This window comes from Bos grunniens, chromosome 1 (genome assembly GCF_055505025.1).
Source record: "Bos grunniens cultivar Pamir isolate PY7600 chromosome 1, Bosgru_T2T1.0, whole genome shotgun sequence".
NCBI classification, from domain to species: domain Eukaryota; kingdom Metazoa; phylum Chordata; class Mammalia; order Artiodactyla; family Bovidae; genus Bos; species Bos grunniens.
In genome coordinates this window covers 45,526,287-45,551,915 of record NC_141165.1, presented here as the reverse complement: position 1 = coordinate 45,551,915, position 25,629 = coordinate 45,526,287, and the positions used below count along the sequence as shown (strand labels likewise).

Here is a 25,629-nt window from a genome sequence, read left to right as displayed (position 1 = left end):
GTTCTTTTTTGGTTTTTCTACTTGCTTCAAGCGCTAAAAATGGATAAAAATAAATTGTTAAAGATAAATACACACATATAAGCATTTTATGTGACTTTCCCATCCACTAAAAGAATTTAGATTAACCGTGTTTCAAAGGCAGAATTTGAAACTAGTTTTAAGGAGTTGTTTCTTTAGGTGATATTCCTTAGTCAATGCCAATTATTAATTTTTAAATAAGGATTAGAGATTTAAATATTCTATAGAGTTCCAAATGTAACGTATATTAAATAGCAAATATTAAATCAATGAAAGTGTATTTTAGTGGCAATTTTCACCCATTATGTTCACACAAATGGGATCACAAAACACTCAAAAGACTCCTGCTTTGGGACTGCTGAGCCTGGAGTTCCTGCTAGCTTTCTTGAGGAGCTAGCAATGCGGTCTTGCAAGTTACACCTACTTTCTGAGCTACACCTACTTTCCTTCTGGCTACACTGCATGAGATTTGGCTGAGCTGGTTTTTAAGGTTCCTTTCAGTTACTTCTTCTTCCTCAGTGAGCACCTGGCCCCTGGCTCAGCTAATTCTGGTTGTGGCTAAGGTTGGCTTTGTTGCATAGCGGTTGCTCCCCCTGCCTCTGCCCTACTGACTCCATTCATTACCTTCACCTCCATTACCTCTCAATTTTGAAATCATTTGCTCTGACTCTGGAAGCCAGAGCGGGCACTTCCTTCAGTCTCAGACTGGAGGGAATTCAGGAAGTGGGGTGTATGACGAAGGCGTCACTCGTGTTTACCAAGGGCCTGTAGTGTGTGCACAGCTCAGGGGCAGCTTACTGTCTGCCCTTCAGCAGCGAACAGATGCCAGGGGAGGTAAGACATGCCAGTAATTAACCAAAATAGGGGACACACAGCCTGGTGACCATAGTGCTCAATTACTTATCTTTGTGTTCTAGTTTAATCATTTAAACTGAGTCCCCTCCTCTTAAAAACACCTACCCAGCAGAGCTCGTCATCCAAACATACCACTTTAAGTCCCATTGCTGCTCACCCTAGCAGCAGAAGTGAGTCACTTACTCCAAGGTCCTCATCTCTCCCTACATCTGATTAAAAGGAAGGGCCAAATGAGGGTCAGGTATGTGTGTGTAAGTTTTAACTATGTACAAATGCACCTTTTTTTTTTTTCATCTTCCCATCCCACTAATCTTACTTGGATTAAAAATGAACAGAGAGCAAAATAAAGACTGAAATAAAGAATAAAAAATAATAAAAGAATAAAAATAAAATAAGGACTAAAAAACCAAATTGTAAGATCAAGTTAGTAAGGAAAAATTAGCATGAATACAGACAGAGCTCTCCTTAATTCTGGATAACCTAAAATATTTCTAATCATAATTATACTTTTGTAGAAAATAGTTACTACTGGTATTACTGAAAATTATTTCTAGTTCGTAAAAAGTATTCTTATTAAAAACATAATGTATACGTGTGTGCAAAAGTGAATACATGGATATATATAGAAATGAATATGCTGTTGCTCAGTCATGTCCAAAACTTTGTAACCTCATGAACCGTGTCATGCCAGGCTTCTCTGTCCATGGGGATTCTCCAGGTAAGAATACTGGAGTGGGTTGTCATGCCCTCCTCCAGGGGACCTTCCCAACTCAGGGATCAAACCCAGGTCACCATCATAGCAGGCAGATTCTCTACCATCTGAGCCACCAGGGAAGCCCAGAAGTGAATGTATGTATAAATAAGTAAATGCATAAAAAGACTGGAATGACGCACACCAAGCCAAAGTTATCATTCCAGGAAAGGGACATGAAATGAGGCAAGTGGCGATTTTGGATGAAAATATTTTTGATGCATTTCAGTATTGAGTTTTTTTTTAAAAAAATTGGTGAGCATATCTAACTATATAACTAGAATACTTAAGACAATCTTTGTAGTATGGTGTATTGGATGGGGAGAGGGCAGGGAGGGTTGTTGCCATAATCATTTGTTTTCTGTCCCATTTTACAGTTGGTTGCAGGGGTGATTTTATCTTGGTGGGACGGGACTCGTCTTCAGCCTGAGGGAGTGGGAGAAGCAGCCAGGTTCAGCCGAGTGTCTGTGTGCTTAGTCCCTCAGTTGTGCCCGGCTCTTTGTGACCCTTTGGACTGTAGCCCGCCAGGCTCCTCTGTCCATGGCATTTTTCAGGCAAGAATACTGGAGTGGGTTGCCATTTTCCTCCTCCAGGGGATCTTCCCAACCCAGGAATCGAACTCTTGTCTCCTGTGTCTCCTGCATTACAGGCAGATTCTTTACCCGCTGAGTCTTTGCAGAAGTCAGGTGGGAGTGGGGTATTAAGAGGAGAAAATCATTTGCTCTGACTTGAAGCCAGAGTGGGCACTTCGTCCTGGAGCCAGAGAAAAGGTAGGTGAGGTTGTGGTTAGGGGAGGGAGGAAGAATGAACATTGGGGAGCCAAGGAGAAGCGCTGGCAAGAGCTTTAGGAACCTCTACTAGTTGTGGTTCCATTAATGAATAGGCACAGCTCTGGTTGTTTATTTTCATCAGCACTTACTGACTGCCTTTACAAAAGTCTAGATTGCTTTAATAGAACAGATGACAAATTGTTACCCACCTGTTGGTTTTCCTTCGTGCCAGCCTTGCTTGGTTTTCCCTGGCTTTATTTTGTGATCAGAAAAGGAGTTGGAATTCTGAAAAGTTGCTTTAGCCAAATGCTGGGAACAAAGGGAACCTTGTTATGCACATCAGCTTTTGGAGGCATTTAATTCATCAGCTCGGATCTCTGCCTTTTAAGTCCTCGCTCTGGTTAGCACTGTGTTTCTCTTTCTGTGGAGGAGCAAACCTTCTGGAGAAGCCAGACCCACTGCTTGTGTACCCGGCTCTGGTTACACAAATAAGCTCAGTCTGATCAGAGGCAGGCCCTAGTGGTCCTAAGTGGCACCCATAGTGAGTCCAGAAGAGGGAGACAAGCTTTGTTACTATGTTTGCCTGACCCCTGGCTACATGGACACGTTACAGTTTCCAAGATCTCCATGGACGGATCATAAATGTAGTCCTCCAGAGTGTGTTGACTTAAAAAGTCAGGAACTGGGAATGACAGTCACCCTTCTGTTTTCACCTTCCCTCCTGCAATTGAGCTTTCCTGAAAAGCGACCAGCATGGGCTGGTTTGAGTCCTGGCTGAGTGGGCGAGGCCTGGAGCACAGAAACCAGTCTTAAAACTTGTTCCCTGGTGGTGGCTTGGTTTTCCCCCAGGACAGCGGTAACTTTGAGCCCTGTAAGGCACTGTTAGAAAAAGCTCCAGCGATGCTGTGTTAAAGGACCTTCTACTGGGTGGGAAAACTTTTGGGGAATTTCTTGGGGCCTGGGGGGGTGGTACCAGCTCCCCGTGTGGAGGAGGTGGGAGCCCTGTGTGCTGTCCCTGAATGCCTGGGGACTGAAAGCATCAGGCAGCCAGTGTGGGCATGTGGCTGCTGCTTTCTTCTTTTTTTTGTCTCATTCTGTTTCCCTTGACAGGGCAATTTGGTTTTGATGCTGTGCCAGCAATCTTCTGACAATGAGTTACTGGAACTTGGAGAAAAGGAACTGTGTGCAGTACCGCAGGCATTTTCTGGTGGACAACAGTCCGTTTCATGGTGAGTTGCCTTTTCTACTCCTGTAGTTGAATCTTTTGTTTCTGACAGCACTTTTATTCCAGCACTCCGGATGCAAATGTGGTATAATTATCGGGTTGAACCAAGAGCTTGAGTTAACTTGCTGATGAAAAATTACCCAAGAAGCCCCACCGGACTCCTTGCCCACAACTGGAATTGGCATGCCCCACCTCAACAACCATAACCGCATCATCACTTTCTACCTTGAAAGTTAGTTTATGTCAGGGCCTTTCCTCCTCTTCCATGCTATCAACTTCAGTCATATTCCTTCCTTTCTGATGTTTGAAATTTGAGGGGCTAGACCCACAAGTAGTATTCAGTTAATATTGGTGGATCATCAATCAGGGCTTATAATGAGCCTGGTGTGTGCGTTCCATCAGGCACTGTACAAAACAGAGCAGGTCATGGCACGTAACCAGTAACAGGGTGGACGAGTGCAGCTGTAAATCAGAATGGTCAACATTAGTCATTTTCATGTAACAGGGTGGACGAGTGTGGCTGTAAATCAGAATGGTCAACATTAGTCATTTTCATGACAAACTAAGATGAATTGCCATTACCCTGCTGCTGTATTTGTCTTGTGATAGACAGTTAGGGGTAAACTCTGTCAATCCTGATATCAGGATGCCCTTGGGTGAAACTGACTCGAGTTGAAACGCGTGTGTTGGCAGGATTTGGGGAGTGATCTCCATCAAGAGTTAGTGGAACTGTAGCGAGAAGAGAGATTTCATGAGTAGAGTGCTGCTGAACAGAATCCTTAACCTAACCTGCCTTCTACTTTGTCAGTTTGGTTTTTCTTCCACAAGTTAGTGCAGACATAATGTTTTTTATTGCTTTAGATTAACTTTAAGATAAACTTAACTCTACTTTGTCAAAGCATGCTTTGCCATGTTTTTTTCACGTTCATTATACCACCTTGCTATGGAACTTTGCTAGATAGAGGATGCCTTCATTTACAGGTCAAGAAAGGGAGGAAGAGAGGAAAAGACCAGCCCAAGTTGGCATAACCAGTTATTAGCAAAGTCAGAGCTAAAATTTTAGCCTCTACTCTTCCAGGCTGACTCTCTCTCGGCATTGTATTGGTGAAGACCTCTTAGCAGAGGAGATGAAAATATTGTAACTTAACACTTTGGCACTGAGTTCTGTTTTGCTTTCCTGTGAGCCTCACCTAAGGACCCTGTTCCTAGCTTCATCTCTTCACACAGTGTTTGCTGTTAAAAATTTACAAATTTGTTTGCTGTTACAAAGTGTGGTGTTTTCTGTTACAAATTTACTTGTAATAAAAAAAATATGATAATCAAGGAAACACAGGAGTTAGAAAAATTGCATTCTTTTTCCAAGTTTTGTGCCAGTTTTGAAAAAGTTCAGGTTTTATTCATTTGTTATTTTAGAATACCTTTGTCCAGACATCTAAAGGCTATAACAACTTAAAAACAATTTTCTATGTATTTGTATAGTTTTGTTACCACTTAGTGAATTACTGTATTGCTGGTAGTTATGCTGACGGCTTGAGAAACATGGTCCTACCGAATCCGTTTAACACCTTTGCCGTTGTTATTATTCATCCCATTTTGTGGATGGGGAAAGAGGTTTGCGGACGGTGCAAAGTGGTGATCCAAAATCAAATTCATATCTGCTTAACTCCAGAACCCCAGTGTTTTCTTCCAGGCTCCATCTCCATTTTAATAGAGCAATTAACACTCTGAGAGGTTGAAGTTCTATTCAGCAGTGTTTGCTTCCTATTAACTAACTGTATCTGATCTTGACCAAGTTATATAATCCTTCAGATCTCAGTTTTCTCCTCTGTGAAATGAGTGTGCCATTCTCCGTAATTTTTTAGGTTCTTTCCAGTTCTAGGTTCCAAGATTCCATTGAAGTATTTCTGAGCTTTACATTTGTATGTGTTTCGGGAGCTGTCTTGTTTCTAAACGTGAGATACACAAGGGGGCAGCAGAATACTTAAAATATGAGTTGATTCCTTCTTACATTGAGGAATTTCTCTTTTGAGAGGATTTAGAGATAGCAAATCTTCTCAAGATTAAAAGGATTAAAACCAATTAGAATTATGATTCTCTTCATTTATAGTAAGGCAGTAGCTTTAAGTATTTCTGATAGTATAAAATATCATTTGGATCTCTGTGCCAAAGGCTATGTAATTCAGAAAAGTATGATGCTTCTGCTCTTGCTGTGTATTTACCTCTGCAGAAAAATAATGCCTGTAAAGACAGGAGTTTATTTAACTTAATGGAGAATTGTGAGGATTCTTAGTATATTTTAAGCCAAGGGAGCACTAGTAATATAATTTTTATAGAGAATGTCTGAACATTTCTGAGAAAAGATAAGGGACAGGACATGTTGAGTTAGAAAGGTCAGATTTCTTTTAGAGGAGCTTCTCCAGGTCTGCTGGTAACTCTCCTTACAAAACCAAGGCAAACAAAATGAAACAAAACCCCATTCATTATAAACAGAAAAGAACCATTTCCTCTGCAAGATAATAGACTTTTAGAATATGCATACTTAAGTAGTATTCCCAGGAGAAAAGAGCCACTTTAAAATGAGGGCTAGATGGGCTGCCCTGGTGGCTCAGTGATAAAGACTCCACCTTGAATGATGGAGATCTGGGTTGGGAAGACCTCCTGGAGGAGGGCATGGCAACCCACTCCAGTATTCTTGCGAGGAAAATCCCACGGACAGAGAAGCCTGGCAGGCTATGGTTCATGGGGTCGTAAAGAGTGGGATATGACTAAAGCCACTCAGGTCAGTTCAGTAGCTCAGTCATGTCTGACTCTCTGCGACCCTATGGACTGCAGCATGCCAAGGCTTCCCTGTCCATCACCAACTCCCGGAGCTTACTCAAACTTACATCCATCCAGTTAGTGATGCCATCCAACCATCTCATTCTCTGTCGTCCCCTTCTCATCTTGCCCTCAATCTTTCCCAGCATCAGGGTCTTTTCCAGTGAGTCAGTTCTTCGCATCAGGTGGCCAAAGTATTGGAGTTTCAGCTTCAGCATCAGGTGGCCAAAGTATTGGAGTTTCAGCTTCAGCATCAGGCGGCCAAAGTATTGGAGTTTCAGCTTCAGCATCAGGCCTTCCAATGAATATTCAGGACTGATTTCCTTTAGGATTGACTGGTTTGATCTCGTTGCAGTCCAAGGGACTCTCAAGAGTCTTCTCCAACACCACAGTTCAAAAACATCAGTTCTTTGGCACTCAGCTTTCTTTATGGTTCAACTCTCACATCCATACATGACTACTGGAAAAACTATAGCTTTGACTAGATGGACCTTTGTTGGCAAAGTAATGTCTCTGCTTTTTAATATGCTGTCTACGTTTGTCATAGCTTTTCTTCCAAGGAGCAAATGTCTTTTAATTTCATGGCTGCAGTCACTTTCTGCAGTGATTTTGGAGCCCAAGAAAATAAAGTCTGTCACTGTTTCCGTTGTTTTCCCATCTATTTCCCATGAAATGATGGGACTGGATGCCATGATCTCATTGTTTGAATGTTGAATTTTAAGCCAGCTTTTTCACTCTCCTCTTTCACTTTCATCAAGAGGCCCCTCAGTTGTTCTTTGCTTTCTGCCATAAGGGTGGTATCATCTGCATATCTGAAGTTATTGATATTTCTCCGACAATCTTGATTCCAATTTGAGTTTCATCCAGCCTGGCATTTTGCATGATGTACTCTGCATATAAGTTAAATAAGCAGGGTGACAATATACAGCCTTGACGTACTCCTTTCCCAATTTGGAACCAGTCCATTGTTCCATGTCTGGTTCTAACTGTTGCTTCTTAACCTGCATACAGATTTCTCAGGAGGCAGGTTAGGTGGTCTGGTATTCCCATCTCTTGAAGAATTTTCCACAGTTTGTTGTGATCCACATAGTCAAAGGCTTTGGCATAGTCAATAAAACAGAGGTAGATGTTTTCCTGGAACTCTCTAAAGCCACTGAGCACCTTCAAGCTCTCACATAGCTTACAGGTGGGTTATAGAGGTCAAGAAAAGTAAAAATAAAAATGTAACATTTGTTTACTGTTTCACAGTTCATAAAGTGCATTCATAGCCTCTTTTTCCAAATATAGAGGAGGTGAGTTCTCATTGGAACAATGTAGAAAATTACCCACAATCCCACAAACCAAAGAGTAACACTAACCTTCAGTTTCTGTCCAGTCTTTTATCTTTTCTCATTTTTGCAACAATCCTGATCTAGGAATAGAATATTTGGAACAGGTAGGAAATGGTGGGTGCTGGCTAACAGTAATGAGCTGGTTGAATTGACTTAGTTCTGTGTCAGTGAGGAGAAGACCTCTGGTAGGAATTATGATGAGGTTTTGTTTTTTTTTTTTTAATTTCCCACTTGTCTGTCCTTTGCCCCGATTTTTAGTGAGTCTATTGAATCCAAAGGGATTATAAGCCTATCAAAGAAGCCAGTTGCTAGAGGCTTTTTCTAGTTGGATTTTGTATCTAATTTGTTTGATATAGAGAAAAAACTTGGGCAAAGAATAATTTGTGTAGTATGAACCTTGCTTTAATGGCTGATATTTTCGTAAATTGTTCTCATTTGAAAATGACCTGTATCTTCAGCTCTTTCTCTTGGCTGTTGTGAATTGCTTCATTTTTATCTGATTTGGGACACAGATACTTAAACCAATTGTCAGTATATTTACTATTTAACATATATAATTTCTAATGCACACAAGCTTTTTCAAACATTTGAGTTTCTTCAAGTCACCTTGGAGGTGACTTAATTTTTATTTCTAGCATTGCTTTTTATAATTGTAATTCTGGAAAAGCAACATAAGTAGGATTCTTATTTGACTGTAAAATCTGTAGTTACCTTTGCACTGGCAAAAAGCAGCATATCCCTTTGGGTGGAGGTTGTGGGGGGTTGGTGTGTGTGTGTGTGTATGTGTGTGTGTGTGTTTTCCTAAGTCCTTTCTGATCATAGAGAGACCAGTAGCAAGGACTGACAGGTTTTTAGGACAAATGTCATTTATTCACAGAAGAAGAGTGGAGAGGTTTACCTCACTGGAATTTCATCCTGTCAGATCCTGCCTGGTAAATATGCAAGGAGAATGAAGTTATATAGAAGTGAATTAGGGTTCTTATTAATTTAGGCCAGTTTATTAGCAAGTTATGACTTAAGCAGCCTGCCTACTTTAGGGGTTTGGGGCATTACTACCTTTTTGTTTTTTTTTAAGAGTGTCATTGTTTTACTGAGTCAAAGCCTAGCTTTTCCAGCCAATGACTGTATAAACATTCTCTTCTGGGTCCAGAAAAATACCAGTGCATAGAGAATACCTATTAATGCAATGATAGTCAAGATATTGTGGGCATCATTAAGATCAAAAGTATTATTTCTTGGAGAGGAACACTACATGGAAAAAATTTCAAAGACAAATTGAGACAAAGAGTTAAAAAAAAGGCCTTAAAGGAGAGAATGCATAATATATATAAATGTTGTAAATTTAATAGAACTAATTTTGGAAGCAGCTTTGCCCAGTGGATTCCTCTTTAGCCCCATACTCAGGCAGAAAGCATGGAGGACGGGTCTGTGATGTTAAGGGCATCTTGCAAATAGCCAGAGGCAGTGAAGGCTCAGCAAAAAGAGTGAGGCCTCTTGCAGGGGTCACCCTCCCACTGGGTTGCTGTGAACTTTGTGCTTTGGACCAAGTTTCCATGTCAGCAAATGCTGCTATTTAGGACAGATAACCTCTAAACATCTTCCTATGTGTTAAAATGTCAAGAAATGCTTGTTTCCCCACCTCCCCTCCTCAGGCCACTTTTAAATAGAGGCTGTTTGAGGAATTTGCTATGAATTAACTGACCATCAATGACTCAATAGACATAAGTTTGAGCAAACTCCGGGAGATGGTGAGCAACAGGGAAACCTGGCCTGCAAAGAGTTGAACATGACTGAACAACAGCAGCAACCAACCAAATTGGTCTACGTACTTAATCCTCGCTTGTGACAAGTTAGAGTTCACCATTCAGGCCTTAACAAAAGTAGACACTTGTGTGTAGTTAGACATAAACTTTATTGTGAGCTGGTGAGGCAGACTTACTCTATAATCTTATGGTCACATGATGTTCTTCCTTCATCTCTTGGAGACAGAGAAAATTCTCAAAACCTCAGTGAAATGCTTTTTATATCAAAATTCAAAATTCATTATTTTTACTCCTCTTCCCCCCTTTCTTCATGATGGGCATTCCATTTATAACTTGTTTATTGAGCATTCTCAATTTATTGTAGCATATACACAAAGTTGTTTTATTTTTCACCAATTACTAAAACAGCTTCCCTGGTGGCTCAGATGGTAAAGAACCTGCCTGCAATGCAGGAGAATTGGGTTTGATCCCTGGATTGGGAAGATCCCCTGGAGAAGGGAATGACAACCCACTCCAGTATTCTTGCCTCAGAAATCCCATGGACAGAGGAACCTGACGGGCTACTGATCGTGGAATCACAAGTTGGACAAGACTGAGTGACTAACACTAACATACACAAAATTGTTTTATTTTTCACCAATTACTACTTTGAAAAATAATCTTTGCAACATCTGGGGCAAATTCTATTACTTTTTGGCTGCTTTTGGTTATTGAGGTGCTGTGTGCTCATGCGTGCTTAGTTGCTCCTGATTCTTTGTGACCCTATAGACTGTAGCCTGCCAGGCTCCTCTGGCCGTGAATTTCTCCAGGCAAGAATACTGGAGTGGGTTCCATTTCCTACTCCAGGGGATCTTCCCGACCCAGGGATTGAACCCAAGTCTCCTGTATCTCCTGTATTGGCAGGTGGGTTCTTTACCACTGTGCCACCTGGGGAGCCTAGTTGAGGTCTAGTCCAGTTTGAAATGTTAAAGTCAAACTCATTTAAATCCTGTCTCCTCCCTTACCCCTGGCTCAGGGCTGAGAGTGGGCATTCTTCTGGCCCTGCTATAGTTCTTCTCCTTAAAGAAGAATTCAAAATCCTCAGATTTTGGTACTAGGAAGAGGGATGGGGGAAGCAAAGGCCTTTGAGCCACACCCCAGCCCTGTTTGTTTGTCATTGGTGGTGAGATGATCAAGACTCTGGTTCCATCTTCTATGAATATTTGGTTTCACTCTGACCCCTCTGTCACCTAAGACTCTGCAGAGAGGAGCTGCTGTCTCCCTTCAGCCCCACCCAATGTCCATTTCTAATTCCCTCTAGCTGAGGCCTGGCTTCCCTTGCCCTGAGGACTCTTGGTGAGGGGGCGCGGGTGACTGCCTGGTCCCTGCCCCTTTTCTAATGTCCGTGTTTCTGCATGTGGATTTCTGTGGGCTCTGGAGGTTGGGCCGTCTATAAAGTTGCTCCTGTCCTCCTCCCAGACCTGCTGACCTCTGTCTCTGTCTCTTCTCACACTGTTATGGGCGCTACCCCTATAAGCCTTAGGAAGCCTCTCTGAATTATCTGAATTATTCTTTTATAGAAACATTACTTTGCCAACAAAGGTCCATCTAGTCAAAGCTATAGTTTTTCCAGTAGTCATGTATGGATGTGACAGTTGGACTATAAAGAAAGCTGAGTGCTGAAGAATTGATGATTTTGAACTGTGGTATTGAACTGCAAGGAGATCAAGCCAGTCTATCCTAAAGGAAATCAGTTCTAAAAATTCATTGGAAGGTCTGATACTGAAGCTGAAACTCCAATACTTTGGCCACCTGATGCGAAGAACTGACTCACTGGAAAAGACCCTGATGCTGGGAAAGATTGAGGGCAGGATGAGAAGGGGACGACAGAGAATGAGATGGTTGGATGGCATCACTAACTGGATGGATATGAGTTTGAGTAAGCTCCGGGAGTTGGTGATGGACAGGGAAGCCTGGCGTGCTGCAGCCCACTGGGTAGCAAGGAGTCAGATGCGACTGAGTGACCTGACTGAACTGAAATGAGCTCTTCCCCCGCTTGTCTCTGGGAATGACTGGTGCTCTGATTTTAATTCTCAGAGTACTGTCTGTGCTATTCCATGTGCCGAGGCTGTACACGCAATAGGGACTCAGGTCATGTGATTTTGAATAGATGGAATCCCACCTCCTCACCCCTGGCAGTTCTCCTTGGTCCTCTGTAGAGCCATGCCAGGCCGGTCTGTGTCCACTAACATTTTGGATTCAAGTGATGTCCTTTTCCCAAAGGTACTGGTGTTCTTTATTGTGCTTGCTTCTTGCAAGATTGTGTATCTGGACTAATCAGAACCAAACAACGATCAGATTTATAAAAATCTGTGGTGAGATGTCTCAGCCTCTTTTCCCCATTGGGAATCTGATTCAGTGGGCTTCTGGGGGGTGACTGGACCCACTGTGTTCTCTTTTGTCACGCTTTCCGTGTCAAGGTCATTCACATTCTGTAATGATGGAGGGCATGAAAAGACCCAGGTGGAGTGTGTACCAAAATGGCAAATTGAAGATCTGGACACCTGGGAAGCCCTGGTGGATGAGAAGTGAACAGTGTTCGGTCTTTGAAGCTTTACTTGTTGTCTGCAATGAGCCTGTTGGGTTAAGTGATATCCTTGGCTGGCCCTTCCTGATAATCTCTCAAATTCTCTCAAACCTCTGGTCACTGGGAGTCCAGCCAAGCAGGCAGGCTACTGATTGTTTTATTCCTTTATGCTTGGGAATACCAATTTTCCACTTAACTAAGTTAGAAAGAAATATCTAATAAACAGTCAACTTTCCCTTCTGATTTGCAGACTTCTCACGTTTTAAATGGCTACTTATGAGAATTACGTCCCCTTAGACCTGTGTTACAAATTTAAGCCTTTGTTCTTTAAGCTGCATTTCCATAATTATAATTAATTTTCCTTTGCTCTCTCATCTTCCCCATTGTCTTTCCTACTCTGTGCCTAATGTATGCACAGAGATTGATGAGAGGATGAAATGTCTTTCCACAAGTAGTTTCAGGGTTCTTCCCGGGCAGCATAATTATGTAATTTAGTTATACAAAAGATCCAGATTTTTTTCTTTGATCAAAGTAATAATTATTAGTGATTGTATTTATAATCACAAACAAAGATTGAAAATTCCAGCTTGGTCCTTTACTCTGTGTACATGAAAAGTCATCCAATTGAATGGTGATAGTTTATATGTTTTTTAGGGCTCATTCCTTGAAGCAGGTATGTTTGGGGTTGTTATAAGTGCAAACTGTTGATTCCAAAGGGATATTCAGATTTTTTAAAAATTGGAAGCCCATAGCCTAGTGTATTTTTCACCCATTCTTGTAGCTTTTCCCATCTCTACATCCATAGCTCCCATCAGTGTGTCCTTGGCTTAGATGGCTCCTCTTTTGCACCATGCTCAGATGTCCATCTTCCTATCTGATGGCTCCACTGATGCCTGCCGGTCCTCACACTCAGTATGTCTGGAGCAAAATTGCCTCTTCCCACCGGTACCTGACTGCCTTGCCAATCTTCTCTTGCTTCCCCTCCTTTTTTGCACCACAGCTATGCTGACTTTTGCATTCCTTGCCCACAAAATTAACTCCTTCTTTGCTTGGTTGGCTGCCACCCCATCCTTCAGAGCCCAGATTAAGGGTGCCCTCAAGAGAAGTTTATACTGACTTCCCAGACCAGATCACTCCCCCTTTTATGCTACCCTAGCACCCCATATTGCTGCCTCATTGCATTATCACTGTTGTAGTAAAACAGTTTTGTGATAACCAGTTTAATTTCTGTCCTCCTTGTATTCTAACTCCCAGGGTAGCAGAGACTGCTGTGACTTGTATCTCCAGTACACATAGAGTGGCATTGTATGTGCATGCTTGTGTGCTAAGTCACTTCAGTCGTGTCTGACTCTTTGTGATCCCATGGACTGTAGCCTGCTAGGCTCCTCTGTCCATGAGATTCTCCAGGCAAGAATACCGGGGTGGGTTGCCATGCCTTCCTCCAGGGGGTCTTCCCAACCCAGAATTTAATCCTCATCTCCTGCATTGCAGGATTCTTTACCGCTGAGGTGTTTAATAAAATGTTGCTGAATGAATTTACTCATTTTAATAGGGGAGATAAGAACCACCTGTTTCATTATTTTTTTCACTCTTAAGTTTGGCCTTTAATCTTTGTGCTGTGGAATGCATCAGTTCTCCTGCCGCACGCTTTCTTCTCCCCTTCACTCATGCTTTTGGCTTGGAGAACAAAAGAATACACCTAATACACCTAAATCACACCTTCTGGGACTGAGAAGGAAAAGACAAGTCTGCTGAGAATCCTAGTATGCTCTAGAAAAGATGATTGCAAATGTGTAATGCCTCAAAGTGGAAAAGGATGAATCCATGTCTTCAAAAGAATTTCTTAGACGTTTTGAATTCATTTAATAATACCCTCCAGAATTTCCCTGTTGGTTATATATACTGTGACAGAAGTTGGTGGACAGCCAAATGGAGGGCGATTTAATCTCTCCTTGGCTTCCCAGTTGGCACAGTGGTAAAGAATCTGCCTGCGATGCAGGAGAATAGGGTTCAATCCCTGTGTCAGGAAGATCTCCTGGAGAAGGAAATGGCATCCCAGTCCAGTATTCTTGCCTGGAAAATTCCATGGACAGAGGAACATGGTGGGCTACAGTCCATGGGGTTGCAAAGAGTTGGCCACAACTGAGCACATCAGCACAGTACAACTATGAAAATAGAGGTTTTGTTCATGTAAAAATAACATTTAATAAAAGCTGTTTAATTACAGTGTTTTGCATACTATTAAAATTCTCTGCTGCTTGGGTCTGGAAAGTCTTCAGGCACAGAAGTGAGTGTTATCTGTGGGCTAATTCTTACCCCAGAGAGCAGAGAATAGATCTGCCCCAAAACCAAAGCACCAGTTTCCTCAGTAAGGGAGGAGGAAAGGAGGCCTGGGGGGTGCATGGTGAGAATAATCAAGCACAACAGAGCTTCTTTAAAAGTTAAAGAGATGCACTTTTATTTCAGATTTACAAACAAGAAAATGGTGAGCATCTAGGCCTTTTATCTGAGAATCTCAGGCAACATGAGAGTATGATTCTGACTTCTAGGTAGCAAAGTTATCCCGAGAATAATACCTACTTGGGTAGAATAAATGTAGAATCTGTGAAAACATTTTTTTTTCCTGTCGAATTTTGTCTTGTCCATATTCCTTTCTTGGTCAGAATGTGTGACTGACGTATAACAGTGATTTCAGAACTTCTTGTATTTAAATGTAGAAGATGGTGACTTATTCCCAATTAAAAAGGAGAACAGTGGACACATTTATTATTTAGTGTGCTGTTTTATTCCTTGGCAACTTGAAATTGAATATCAGTGCATATCCACAGTGACCATTTTTTGAAATTATACCAGTGTCAGAATTTCAAGGTATTGTGCTTTCAAGCCAGTAGAAGCTTATCTCTAGAGATTTGTATTAATTAATTCTTTAAGTCAGTGGTTCCCAGCCTTGGTTGCATGTTGGAATCAGCTGGGTATATTAAAAAATACCAAAAACTGTGGGTCCCAGCCCAGAGGTTCTGATTAATTGCTCTGGGTTATGGCCTGGGCCTGGGGGAATTTTCAGAACTCTGCACATAATTCCAGTGGGGGCAACCAATTAGATTCTGGTGGGTTATAAACCCCAGACTTAAGGTGGCAAAAACATATTCTCTCACCGGAACTATAGAATTCATGAATTTGATCATGATTATTTTCTGTGATGATAGCCTGTTTTATACTGACTCTTGAAGGTATGGAAAGAGGGGACATCTCATAAGATTATGGATTCAAGTGTGTGTTTGAATATAGAAGCAGAAAATATAAAAGTCATTTATGCTTGGCATTTTGTGGTTTTCTATTAATTTTTATTCACAATTTTTTTTATAGCAATACAGGCTCACTGTTGAAAAGTTGGAGAGTACAGGAGAGACTAAAGAAATAGGAAGAAGTAGTCTATAATCTCAGTATGTGTTTTAAGTCTGTACTTTCTTAAAGTGATTTAAAAACCAAAGACCAAGTAGTGATTCTCCACTCTAGTTATACATTAGAATCTGCTGAGGTGCTTAAAAGATATTGGTGGTTGGGTTCTACCCAATCCTCGTTAAATCATCTCTGGGAGTGGGATGAGTCCTCCATCTTCATCCTTTCCTTCCTTCTATCTGTATCTTTCTGTCTAACTTTGGGTGATTTTGATGCATTGTGAGGGGTGATACTGACTGGGCTAAAATTGTTTGTTTGTATTTTTCCCCCCCAAAAGGTAATTGTATTTATTTCTTTATTTTTGGCTGTGCTGTGTCTTTGTTCCCGGGAGGGCTTTTCTCTTCATTGCAGTGGTGTGGGTTACTCTCTAGTTGCGGTGCCTGGGCTCCCCACTGTGGTGGGCTCTGTTGCTGCAGGGCATGGGGTCTAGGCACACTAGCTTCAGTACTTGTGGCTCCCAGTCTCTAGAGCATAGGCACAATAGTTGTGGTGCGTGGGCTTAGCTGCTTTGAGGCATGTGGGATCTTCCTAGACCAGAGATAGAACCTGTATCTCCTGCATTAGCTGGCAGTTTACTGCTGAGCCAACAAGGAATCCTTGAGATTGTTGATTTACTAAAATATTGATCTAATCAGTAAACTAAATTAAATTAATTTACTGATTGAGGACAGTATGTAATTATTTGCTAGTCTGAGCAAAAGTGATGCACGAAACTCTTTTATGCAGAGGAGTGAGAGGGGCAAGTGATATGCTCACCTTCATATAGTTGTTTTTTCCTAACAGATTTATTTCGTATTCCTTCTAATATTGTGCTTTCTTAGTGCCCTTTTAGTGTGACTTGTCTGAACTTTATAGCTGAGATATTTGTTGCATGAAACACATATATTCCCTTTAGTGTTAGTTGACCTCACAAGGTTATTCATAGCCTCCTGATGGTGAACAGAAATACTTAGGGAAGATTCTTAACAACAGGAAGCAGAATGTATAAATGTTTTGCTTTGATTAATCTATAATGAGGACTGCACAGTTTACAACCTGTTAAAGGATAGATGCAGAAATAAATGTGAAGCACAGGAACTGGGGGAACAGTACCATCGTTTGGAGTACAGCAGATTAGTCTTGAGTATTATTAGAATTGTGTTTATCTACACTGGAAAACTAAGGGGTGCTTAGAGATTGAGAGAGGTGTACACGTTTTGTTGTTGAAGGCAAACTTTTTAGCTCCTGTAGACATTTGTTCTGCCTCACTTCACATGTGAGGAAGCTAATTCTCCAGGTCCCTGTGTTGCTAGAAGTTCAGAGTTGTGAAGGAGAAGAAATCTTGTCTTCTCAGATCGTTCTTTGCACATTGGAGTCATATAGGGGGGCACAAAGAGGATGTTAAGATATTTAGGTTTAGATCTTGTCAGGAGGAATTGGTGGATTCTATATTCCACTATTCTTGGGGTGTTTCTATATTAGGAAAGGTTAGGGCTGATGCTGAATCAAGGTTGTCATTAGGACTGGCAATGCTGGTTGCTTTACTAGCACTGTCTTTTTGAAAAAACCTTTGTTGCAGTATAGTTGATTTATAATGTTGTATTAATTTCTGCAATACAGCAGAGTGGCTCCAGTTACACATATGTATTCTTTTTCATGCTCTTTTCCATTATGGTTATCACAGGATATTGAATAGAGTTCCCTGTGCTATACAGTAGGACTTTGTTGTTTATCCATCCTATATATATAATAATTTCCATCCAGTATTATCTCTTTTAAGTTTTCCAACAGACAGTTTTAGAGATGAAACTAAGAGAGGTGAACATTGGGCCAAAACCACATGTTAGATTATGGTGTTCAAACCGAGGTTTGTCAGCCTAAAATCCAGTTTTTCTACTATTGTGACACAGTGATGTATTCAGTTCAGTTCAGTCTCTCAGTCTTGTCTGACTCTTTGCAACCCCATGAATTGCAGCACCCTAGGCCTCCCTGTCCATATGATGTATTACACATAGTTTTTTCTTCTAGAGCAGTTGAAGGTTGGGGACAGGTGGGATGGATTTGAATGTTTTAAAAGAACTTGAGACCTTTTAGAAGTCATTTGAGGATTTCACAGAAACACCATGGTGAGCTGCCCTTGGGCTGAGAAGGGGGCTTAGGGAACTGGGGTGGGGGTTGAGAGGAGGCATCTACTGGAGTGGTGCCTCAGAGCTTGTTAGAAATGCTGACTCACAGCCCTCCTGAACCTGCTGAGTTGGAATCTGCATTTTCCCCAGATCTAGGTGGTTTGCGAGCACAGTAAAGAGGGGGCAGCACTGCTCTGAGAGATGTACTGGGCTTGTCCTCATGAGTGAGAGATTAGTCCTTTTTCTTCGAGGAACAGGTTAGAAGAATGGGGTTAGAGGAAGAGAATGACCTCCACCAACCAACACACTGAGAGGATGGAAACTTGTGTGTGTAGTTAAGGATATGAGCAACACCCCAGTCTACAGCATGCATGGCATAGCAGAGCTAGAAAGGATTTGAGAAGCCATCTCATGGGGAATTCTAAGCAGAACCTGTAGCTGGGCTTCAGGACGTTGTAAAATCTCTGAAAACATTATTCCAGACACTTGTGTTTATATGGATATACATTTGTTCATCGCCTCCTATGAACAAAGTCCTTAGCTTTCATCATATTTCAAAGTGATCTGTTACTCCTTGCCCCTTCTGAACACTGTAAACCTTTGACTAAAACCACTCTCCTTCAGAGATGAGAAAGCATATTCATATTCAACCATCTAGTAGAAGGGTTAATTCAAAAAGCCAGCATTCTGCCAATCCAACTCAACTGGGCTTTATGATCTGACTGAGCGTTATGAAACTCTAAGTGGATTTTCTGTGAGATAAATCTTGCAAACCTCTGTATTTTCTGATTATGGGAAATGGTTAGATCTTTTTAATAGCGTTGGAATATTGTGACATGAAATCAGTTTTACCTGAAAGCATGTTAAAAATCTCTTTGTGTTGGCCAGGTGAGTATGAAGTGTTCATTGCAGGGCTGCTGTAGGAGGGCCTGAGCATCGTGCATGGGTTCCTCCATCACTGAGGGCAGCAGGGCTCTGTGAGACAGGCCTCTCCTCATCTGGTGACATCCAACTGACTTTTTTGCGTCTTCATGGCTAATAAATGGTTAGTGACAGGGAGGCCTGGCGTGCTGCGATTCATGGGGTTGCAAAGAGTCAGACATGACTGAGCGACTGGACTGAACTGAACTGAACTGAACTCTCTGTGGGGAACCAGGTGCTGAACTTTACAAATAGTCATATAATCCATGTAGCATTTAGATCAAGTAATGATTTCACTATCTGGTAATTTACTATCTGGTAAAGTGTTGACTCCGTGAATCCAAAGGACATTTAGAACATTTTTCATTTCTAGGGATAAAAATTTTCAAACTACCATTTTGTAAAACCACAGATGAATACCTTTAGTTGTGGAAGTTAACTCTTTAAAGTGGTCCCTCTTTAGTACTTCCCTGGTGGCCCAGTGGTTAAGACTTCGCCTTCCACTGCAGGGAGTGCTGGCTTGATTCCTGGTGGGGGAGCTAAGATCCTATTTGCCTCAGGGTCAAAGAACCCAAACATAAAACAGAAGCAATATTGTAACAAATCGATAAAGACTTTAAAATAGTACACATCAAAAAATCTAAAAAAAAAAAAAAAAAAGTCCCTCTTTGCATCTACCAAGAAATAGTAAGAGTGTCCAGGTCTTTGTGAATTATGTTAGTGGATGGTTGTTTTTCAAGGACAAATGCTCAGTCTCAATATCTCAACTTGTAGCCTGTGAGTGCAACTGTCTTTCATGGATGCATGTTCCTATGTTAGCTCCTGAGAACCCATTTGGGAAATAATATTCTTGTATGTCCCTTACTTTGAGCATTTGGAATCTCATAATTATATTTTTTGATCCCCTGTCCCTTCCCATTTCTCCTAAATTATATAAATCAGTGTGGATGTTTAATATCTGGCAACCGTAGGTACCATGCTTCTGATACTAGTAATATAAAAATTTTCTTGGCTAGATAACAAGTCTGCATAAATCATGGTACTAAATTATTTCTAAATTAGATTAATTTATATAAAGTGATAAAATGTTATTGGTTTCCTATTTTATCATCTTTAGTATTCATGAAGGAGCAGTTCTTTCCTCTTTTCTCCAAGGTCTTTAACAAAATTAGCCTTTGTAACCATTTTTGTGCTAGTTGACTGTGAATGAGGAGGACTGATGAAGCAGAAAATTAAAATACTTTTGATGTTGTAATTTTAATACTAATCATTAATCTACACTTCAAAGTTATTTTTCTAATTGATAAATTTATTGCTTTTAAAAATGTATTTCTATCTTAATAATGTTTTTTTGTAGCTACTTTGCCCAGTTAGATTTTTGAAATTCTTGCTATTTGTATAACTTGTCAAGGAATGAGAATTTTGGCAACTAAAATCACCTTGATCGTTTGCAGAAGGCTTAATTATATATGCTCTCAGGCATTTCCCTGCCTGTGTGTACAGATTTTTAAGTTATGAAACAGGATATCTTCGGTGTATTTTCACCTTTAAGAGAGCATGCTTTTGTTGTAAGTTCTTCCGAGCGGTTAAATTAATTCCTATTTTTGAAGTAAAAAGCCCCAGAATTTTTGTATAGAATTTTCAGGGTTGGAAAAGACCTCAAGAAATTATTTAGTGTAGTCAGTTGTAAGATTGTTTCCAGAATGAAAGCTCTAGAGAGCAGGGAACATGACTTGAGGGCCTGGCATATGGGAGACATCCAGTAATTACTTGGTGAATGAGTTAGTAACCTCCCACATCTTATCAGTGAGGACCCTGAGGCCTGGGAAGGTTAAATGGTGGGCCCAAGGTGGGTCTAAGTGAACTCTTAGTAAGCCAGTAAGCAGTGAGAACCAAGGCCTGTGCAGTGTAGTGCAGTGTGTGGTATACACCACGTCACACCTTGTGCCTGTGGTCTCATTCTAAGTAGAGGCAGTTCCCTGATTCCCAAGCGCCGCTGTAAACTATTAGTCATTTGTCCTTGCTCCAAGCCCTCACTCCCCCATGGGATATTGCCCTTTTCTCCTTCCTGCCTGAAATATTTATTGACCTGGGTTCTGTGCTAGAGATTCAGCAGTTAACAAAGAAGAAATGTGCTGCCATCTAAACAGAGCTTCAGCCTCGCCTCTCTTTGCTGTTACTCTCGTTCCCCCAAAGCTCACATGGGACCTTTACTTTTCCTTTGGAAATAATTTATTCTCATAGAAAAGTTGTGGAGAAGGCAATGGCACCCCACTCCAGTACTCTTGCTTGGGAAATCCCATGGACAGAGGAGCCTGGTAGGCTGAGGTCCATGGGGTCGCTACGAGTCGGACACGACTGAACGACTTCACTTTCACTTTTCACTTTCACGCATTGGAGAAGGAAATGGCAACCCACTCCAGTGTTCTTGCCTGGAGAATCCTAGGGACGGCTGAAGCAACTTAGCAGCAGCAGCAGCAGCAGCATAGAAAAGTTGCAAGAATAAAAGTGCAACAAAGAACCTCCATATATCCTTTGCTGCTCCTGCTAAGTCGCTTCAGTCGTGTCTGACTCTGTGCGACCCCATGGACGGAAGCCCACGAGGCTCCCCCGTCCCTGGGATTCTCCAGGCAAGAACACTAGAGTGGGTTGTCATTTCCTTCTCCAGTGCGTGAAAGTGAAAAGTGAAAGTGAAGACGCTCAGTCGTGTCCGACTCTTGCCGACTCATGGACTGCAGCCTTCCAGGCTCCTCCCTCCATGGGATTTTCCAGGCAAGAGTACTGGAGTGGGGTGCCATTGCCTTCTAGAGTTACACTATTACAATCATTGATCTTATATCGAACTATACATTTGATCAACTGCTTCAAGTCTAGTCATCATTTCCATTGAAGTCTCAGTCATATACTTGGTAATACAAGAAATAATAATCTTGTGAAACAAGTAAAATACCAATGGTATATTTAATAACATTAGTGGAATTAAAAGTAAATATTTTAGCCATGAGCCTCCCACACCAGTTTTTTTTTTTAAAGATTGTCAAGACTAGGGAATGGGTCACTTCGAGCAGAAATCTGATTTTTCATATGGTTCAAATGTGTTACATTAAAGCATTTATCAGGTACAAAAATACAGCATTCAGTTTGAATTATAGCATAGATATCTCCCTGAGATGCTATAAGGTGTCAAGGGTCTTGTTACCCAGATTTGTTTACTGGTAAATTTTACCCTGTTTGCTTCATCATTGTATGCTTGCATTCCCCCTCTCTCTCACCACACACACACACACACACACACGTACACGCACGCACACACACACACAGAGTTACTTTTTCTGAATAACTGAGAATAAGTTGCATATATAGTTCTTTGTCCCTAAATGCCTCAGTGTGGATTTCCTAAGAATAGGAATATTATTCTCTTATATAAGCAGGGTATAATTATCAACCTAAGTAAATTTAACATTGATAAGGCCATTTAACTTCTTTCTAAGTTTCTTTATTTTTGAAGAATTTTTTTTTCAACTGTTATCTACAGGGAAACAGATGTGGGAGACGGAGAATAACAAACATGTAGAAAATGTTATAGCATCGTAAAACCTTCCAGGCCCTTAGGGTGAGGGCCAGCTTCACATGCACGTGATCTGTGCCTTAGAAGGGCCCTGTGCTTAGTTTAAAGCTCTGCTATGGCTGTCCCGAAATCCTTTATTTTGGGGAAAAAGCCCCATATGTTCATTTCATACTGAACTTGTAGATTATGTAGCTGGTTGTGCTGAGAGTCCGTCTGTACGCGTCTAGGATCTTTTGCATTTGTTCTTGTAGGTCCTGTTGGAGATGAGGAAACTGAGGCTTAGAGGGGCTCAAAATAACTTGGCTCAGATTGCTGAATCACCTGGTAGAACCCAGATTTGACCTCAGGTCTTTTTTTTTTAGTATTTGGTTTTATTTATTTGGCTGTGTCAGATCTTAGTTGTGGCATAGAAACTCTTAGCTGTGGCATGTGGGGTCTAGTTCCTTGACTAGGGATTGAACCCTGCACTGGGAGTGCAGTCTTTAGCCACTGGACCACCAGGGAAGTTCCAACCTCAGGTCTTTTTGATCCCATATCCAGTGGTTGTCACATCGCTTCCAACTACTCCATGCCTGCAACTCTCCCTGTATGGTGATATTTCCAGATTTGGACTAGACCTGTCCTTTCTGTTTTTCTCCTTAGGTTTCTACTTTCTTTTTGGTACCACTGGCTCGCTCTTTCATGCCAAGTTCCTGGGGTAAAGTGTTAACTAGAAGGCCATTTGGGAAACTTAAATAAGTTGTTAATTTTTGTCTCAAAGGAACTGCCTATGAGTGGTTTCTATATTAATCTTTTACCATATTTGTAGGGAAAAGGCTGCCTGTGGTCACTTCCTCATTCACCCTTACTGTGTATCACAATTCCGGCAACTGGTTTCCTTCATGCTTCCAGCTTTTGGAGTCCCTCTTGGTGGCTCAGATGGTAAAGAATCTGCCTGCAATACAGGAGACTGGGTTCTATCTCTGGTTTGGGAAGATCCCCTGAAGAGGGGAATGGCAACCCACTACAGTATTTCTGCCTGGAGAATTCCATGGACAGAGGAGCCTGGCGGGCTACAGTTCATGGGGTGGCAAAGAGCTGGACATGACTGAGCGACTAAGCATATACACTGTCATCCTTTATGGTCCAGGTCCTGCTTTATTCCCAGTCTGTCTGGGAGTTGGAGAGCTGTTTGGAACCTGAGTTCCTATGGTGGGTCTTCCTGCTCAGACCTTCTTGGTGTCGTTAGGCCTGATCCATTCTAGGCCCAGGGATATATCAGTGAACAAGGCAGACACCATTCCTGCTCTCAAGGAGCCTACGTTATGTTCCTATCCATTCTGTGTCCCATCTACCTGTCAGGATGGTTATTAGCCAGAAAAATAACATTAGTATCATTGTTGAGGAAAATAAGATAAGGAAAAAGGCTAAGGAAGTGAAGTTATATGACTTGGGGAAGGGAGACAGCAAAATACGTGTGAAAAATGTGCTGCTGAAGTTGAGACAACAGTCACTTTCTATCTCATCAAGAAGGAGACAAAGGAGTCGCGTTTTCACTTCTGTGGCGTCATCAAGGTTAGGAATTTAGACTGTTGGGATAGTACTGTGTGTTGTAACTTGATAGTTGTTACCAGAGGAACCAGTGCCATGTCTTACTTTGGTTTTCTTCCAGAAAGATGGGTGATGTCTCTCTGCTGACAGGTGATATCACATTGTGTTATGAAAATGCCCTCCCCAGCCATTACAGGGTTAGATTTTCAGGGGAGTGCATCTCCTTTCCTGTCCTTCAAGGGGTTTACTGCCCCTCTGGCTCTTCCAGAGACTAGCTTCCTGTTCTGTGGAGAGTCTGATCAGTTGCACAAAGGCTGATGGCCCTGAGGCCAGCATGCTGTGCTGGAGGAGCCTTGGCTCTGGCCCCTCCTGAGCCAGGCCTTGGCTTGGGTTGGCCTGTGAGAGACTTTGCAGACATGTGGCTGCTATCTCTCATGCCTGAGCTTTTGTGGCTACTGACTCTGTATTCTGGGCACCTGAGTTGCTCTCAACTCTTTGTGCTAAGAAGAACTTTGTATAGAAGGAGGTGGTTTCTTTTCTTTTTTTGCTGATCACATTCTTCCTTGTGACAGTGGTCAGTATGTTTTTTTTAAGGGTTTGATCTTTTTTAAAAACATTTTTATTGGAGTATAGTTGCTTTACAATATTGTGTTCATGTCTACTCTACAGCAAAGTGTATCAGTTATACCTGTACATATTTGTTGTTGTTGTTTAGTAGCTAAGTTGCATCTGACTCTTTTTTTAACCCCATGGACTGTAGCCCACCAGGCTCCTCTGTCCATGGGATTCTCCAGGGAAGAATACAGGAGTGGGCTGCCATTTTCTTCTCCAGGGGATCTTTCTGACCCAGGAATCGAACCCACGTCTTCTGCATTGGCGGGTGGATTCTTTACCACTGAGCCACCAGGGAAGGCCACATATACATATATTCCCTCTTTTTTTGGATTTTCTTCCCATTTAGGTCACCACAGCGCATTGAGTACAGTTTCCCTGTGGTGTATATAGTAGGTTCTCATTAGTTATCTATTCTATACATGGTCGTGTATATATGTCAATCCCAATCTTCCAATTCATTCCACCTCCCCTTCCCCCCTTGGTAACTGTAAGTTCTCTACATCTGTGATTCTATTTCTACTTTATAGATAAATTCATCTCTCCCATTTTTCTAGATTCCACATATAAGCGATATTATACAGTATTTGTTTTTCTGTTTCTGACTTACTTCACTCTGTATGACAGTTTCTAGGTCCATCCACATCTCTACAAATGACCCAGTGTTGTTGAAGGAGGTTGTTTCTTAATCTAAAATCTCCTTTCCCCCCTTTCCCTGCTCCTCTGTCCTCAGAGTTGTCTTTATGTCTGCCTTCCTCATGGGACCAGTCTGTACATGTAGAGTTCAGAGGTTCAGTATCACCACATAAGGCAGTTGCATGATGATGACCACGCGTGCCTCCCATTTGAACACACATATTGTAATCCTTCTTAAACTGGCTGTAAGCCAAGCCAGGCCTGGAAGATAATATTACCTTTTATTAGACCCAAAGATGTCAGATTGAAGCATGGCAATATTTCCTTTTTTAAAATATCAGATATGCACGAGCATGGTCATCATATAAGAAAACAGTCCTCGGTTAGTTGGAGAGCATAAGCACCTAGCATTTCTTCTTCTAGACTTTTAGACTGCAGGTGTCCAGCTCTTCCCCCCCAAGGAAGAAGGTAAAGGTGCTTCTCTGTTCAAGGTACAAATTCTTTGTGAATGCTATTGGGGAGGTTGAATATGTCACTATTTCAGTCTTGAGAATTTAATTAACGCGTCGGTCCGCAGGGTAGGTATTTGTTTTAATATATGTCACTGTCAACAACCATTAGCAATTCCTATGTGCCTACCTATCTCTGGTTAATTCCCCTCTGTTAATGTTATAATTAGCACTGATCAGAACTGATGGTTGA

General features: G+C 41.6%; 1 protein-coding gene across 1 annotated transcript in view; it reads left to right on the top strand.

Moving 5' to 3' along the window:
- Positions 1-25,629, top strand: part of PLCH1 (phospholipase C eta 1) — a 252,287-nt gene that overhangs the window by 27,713 nt on the left and 198,945 nt on the right. The window contains exons 4-6 of the mRNA XM_086391373.1: positions 2,002-2,178; positions 2,274-2,394; positions 3,505-3,623. Coding sequence (XP_086247499.1) covers positions 3,545-3,623 — 79 coding nt within the window. The 5' untranslated portion in view covers positions 2,002-2,178; positions 2,274-2,394; positions 3,505-3,544. The remainder of the gene's footprint in view (positions 1-2,001; positions 2,179-2,273; positions 2,395-3,504; positions 3,624-25,629) is intronic.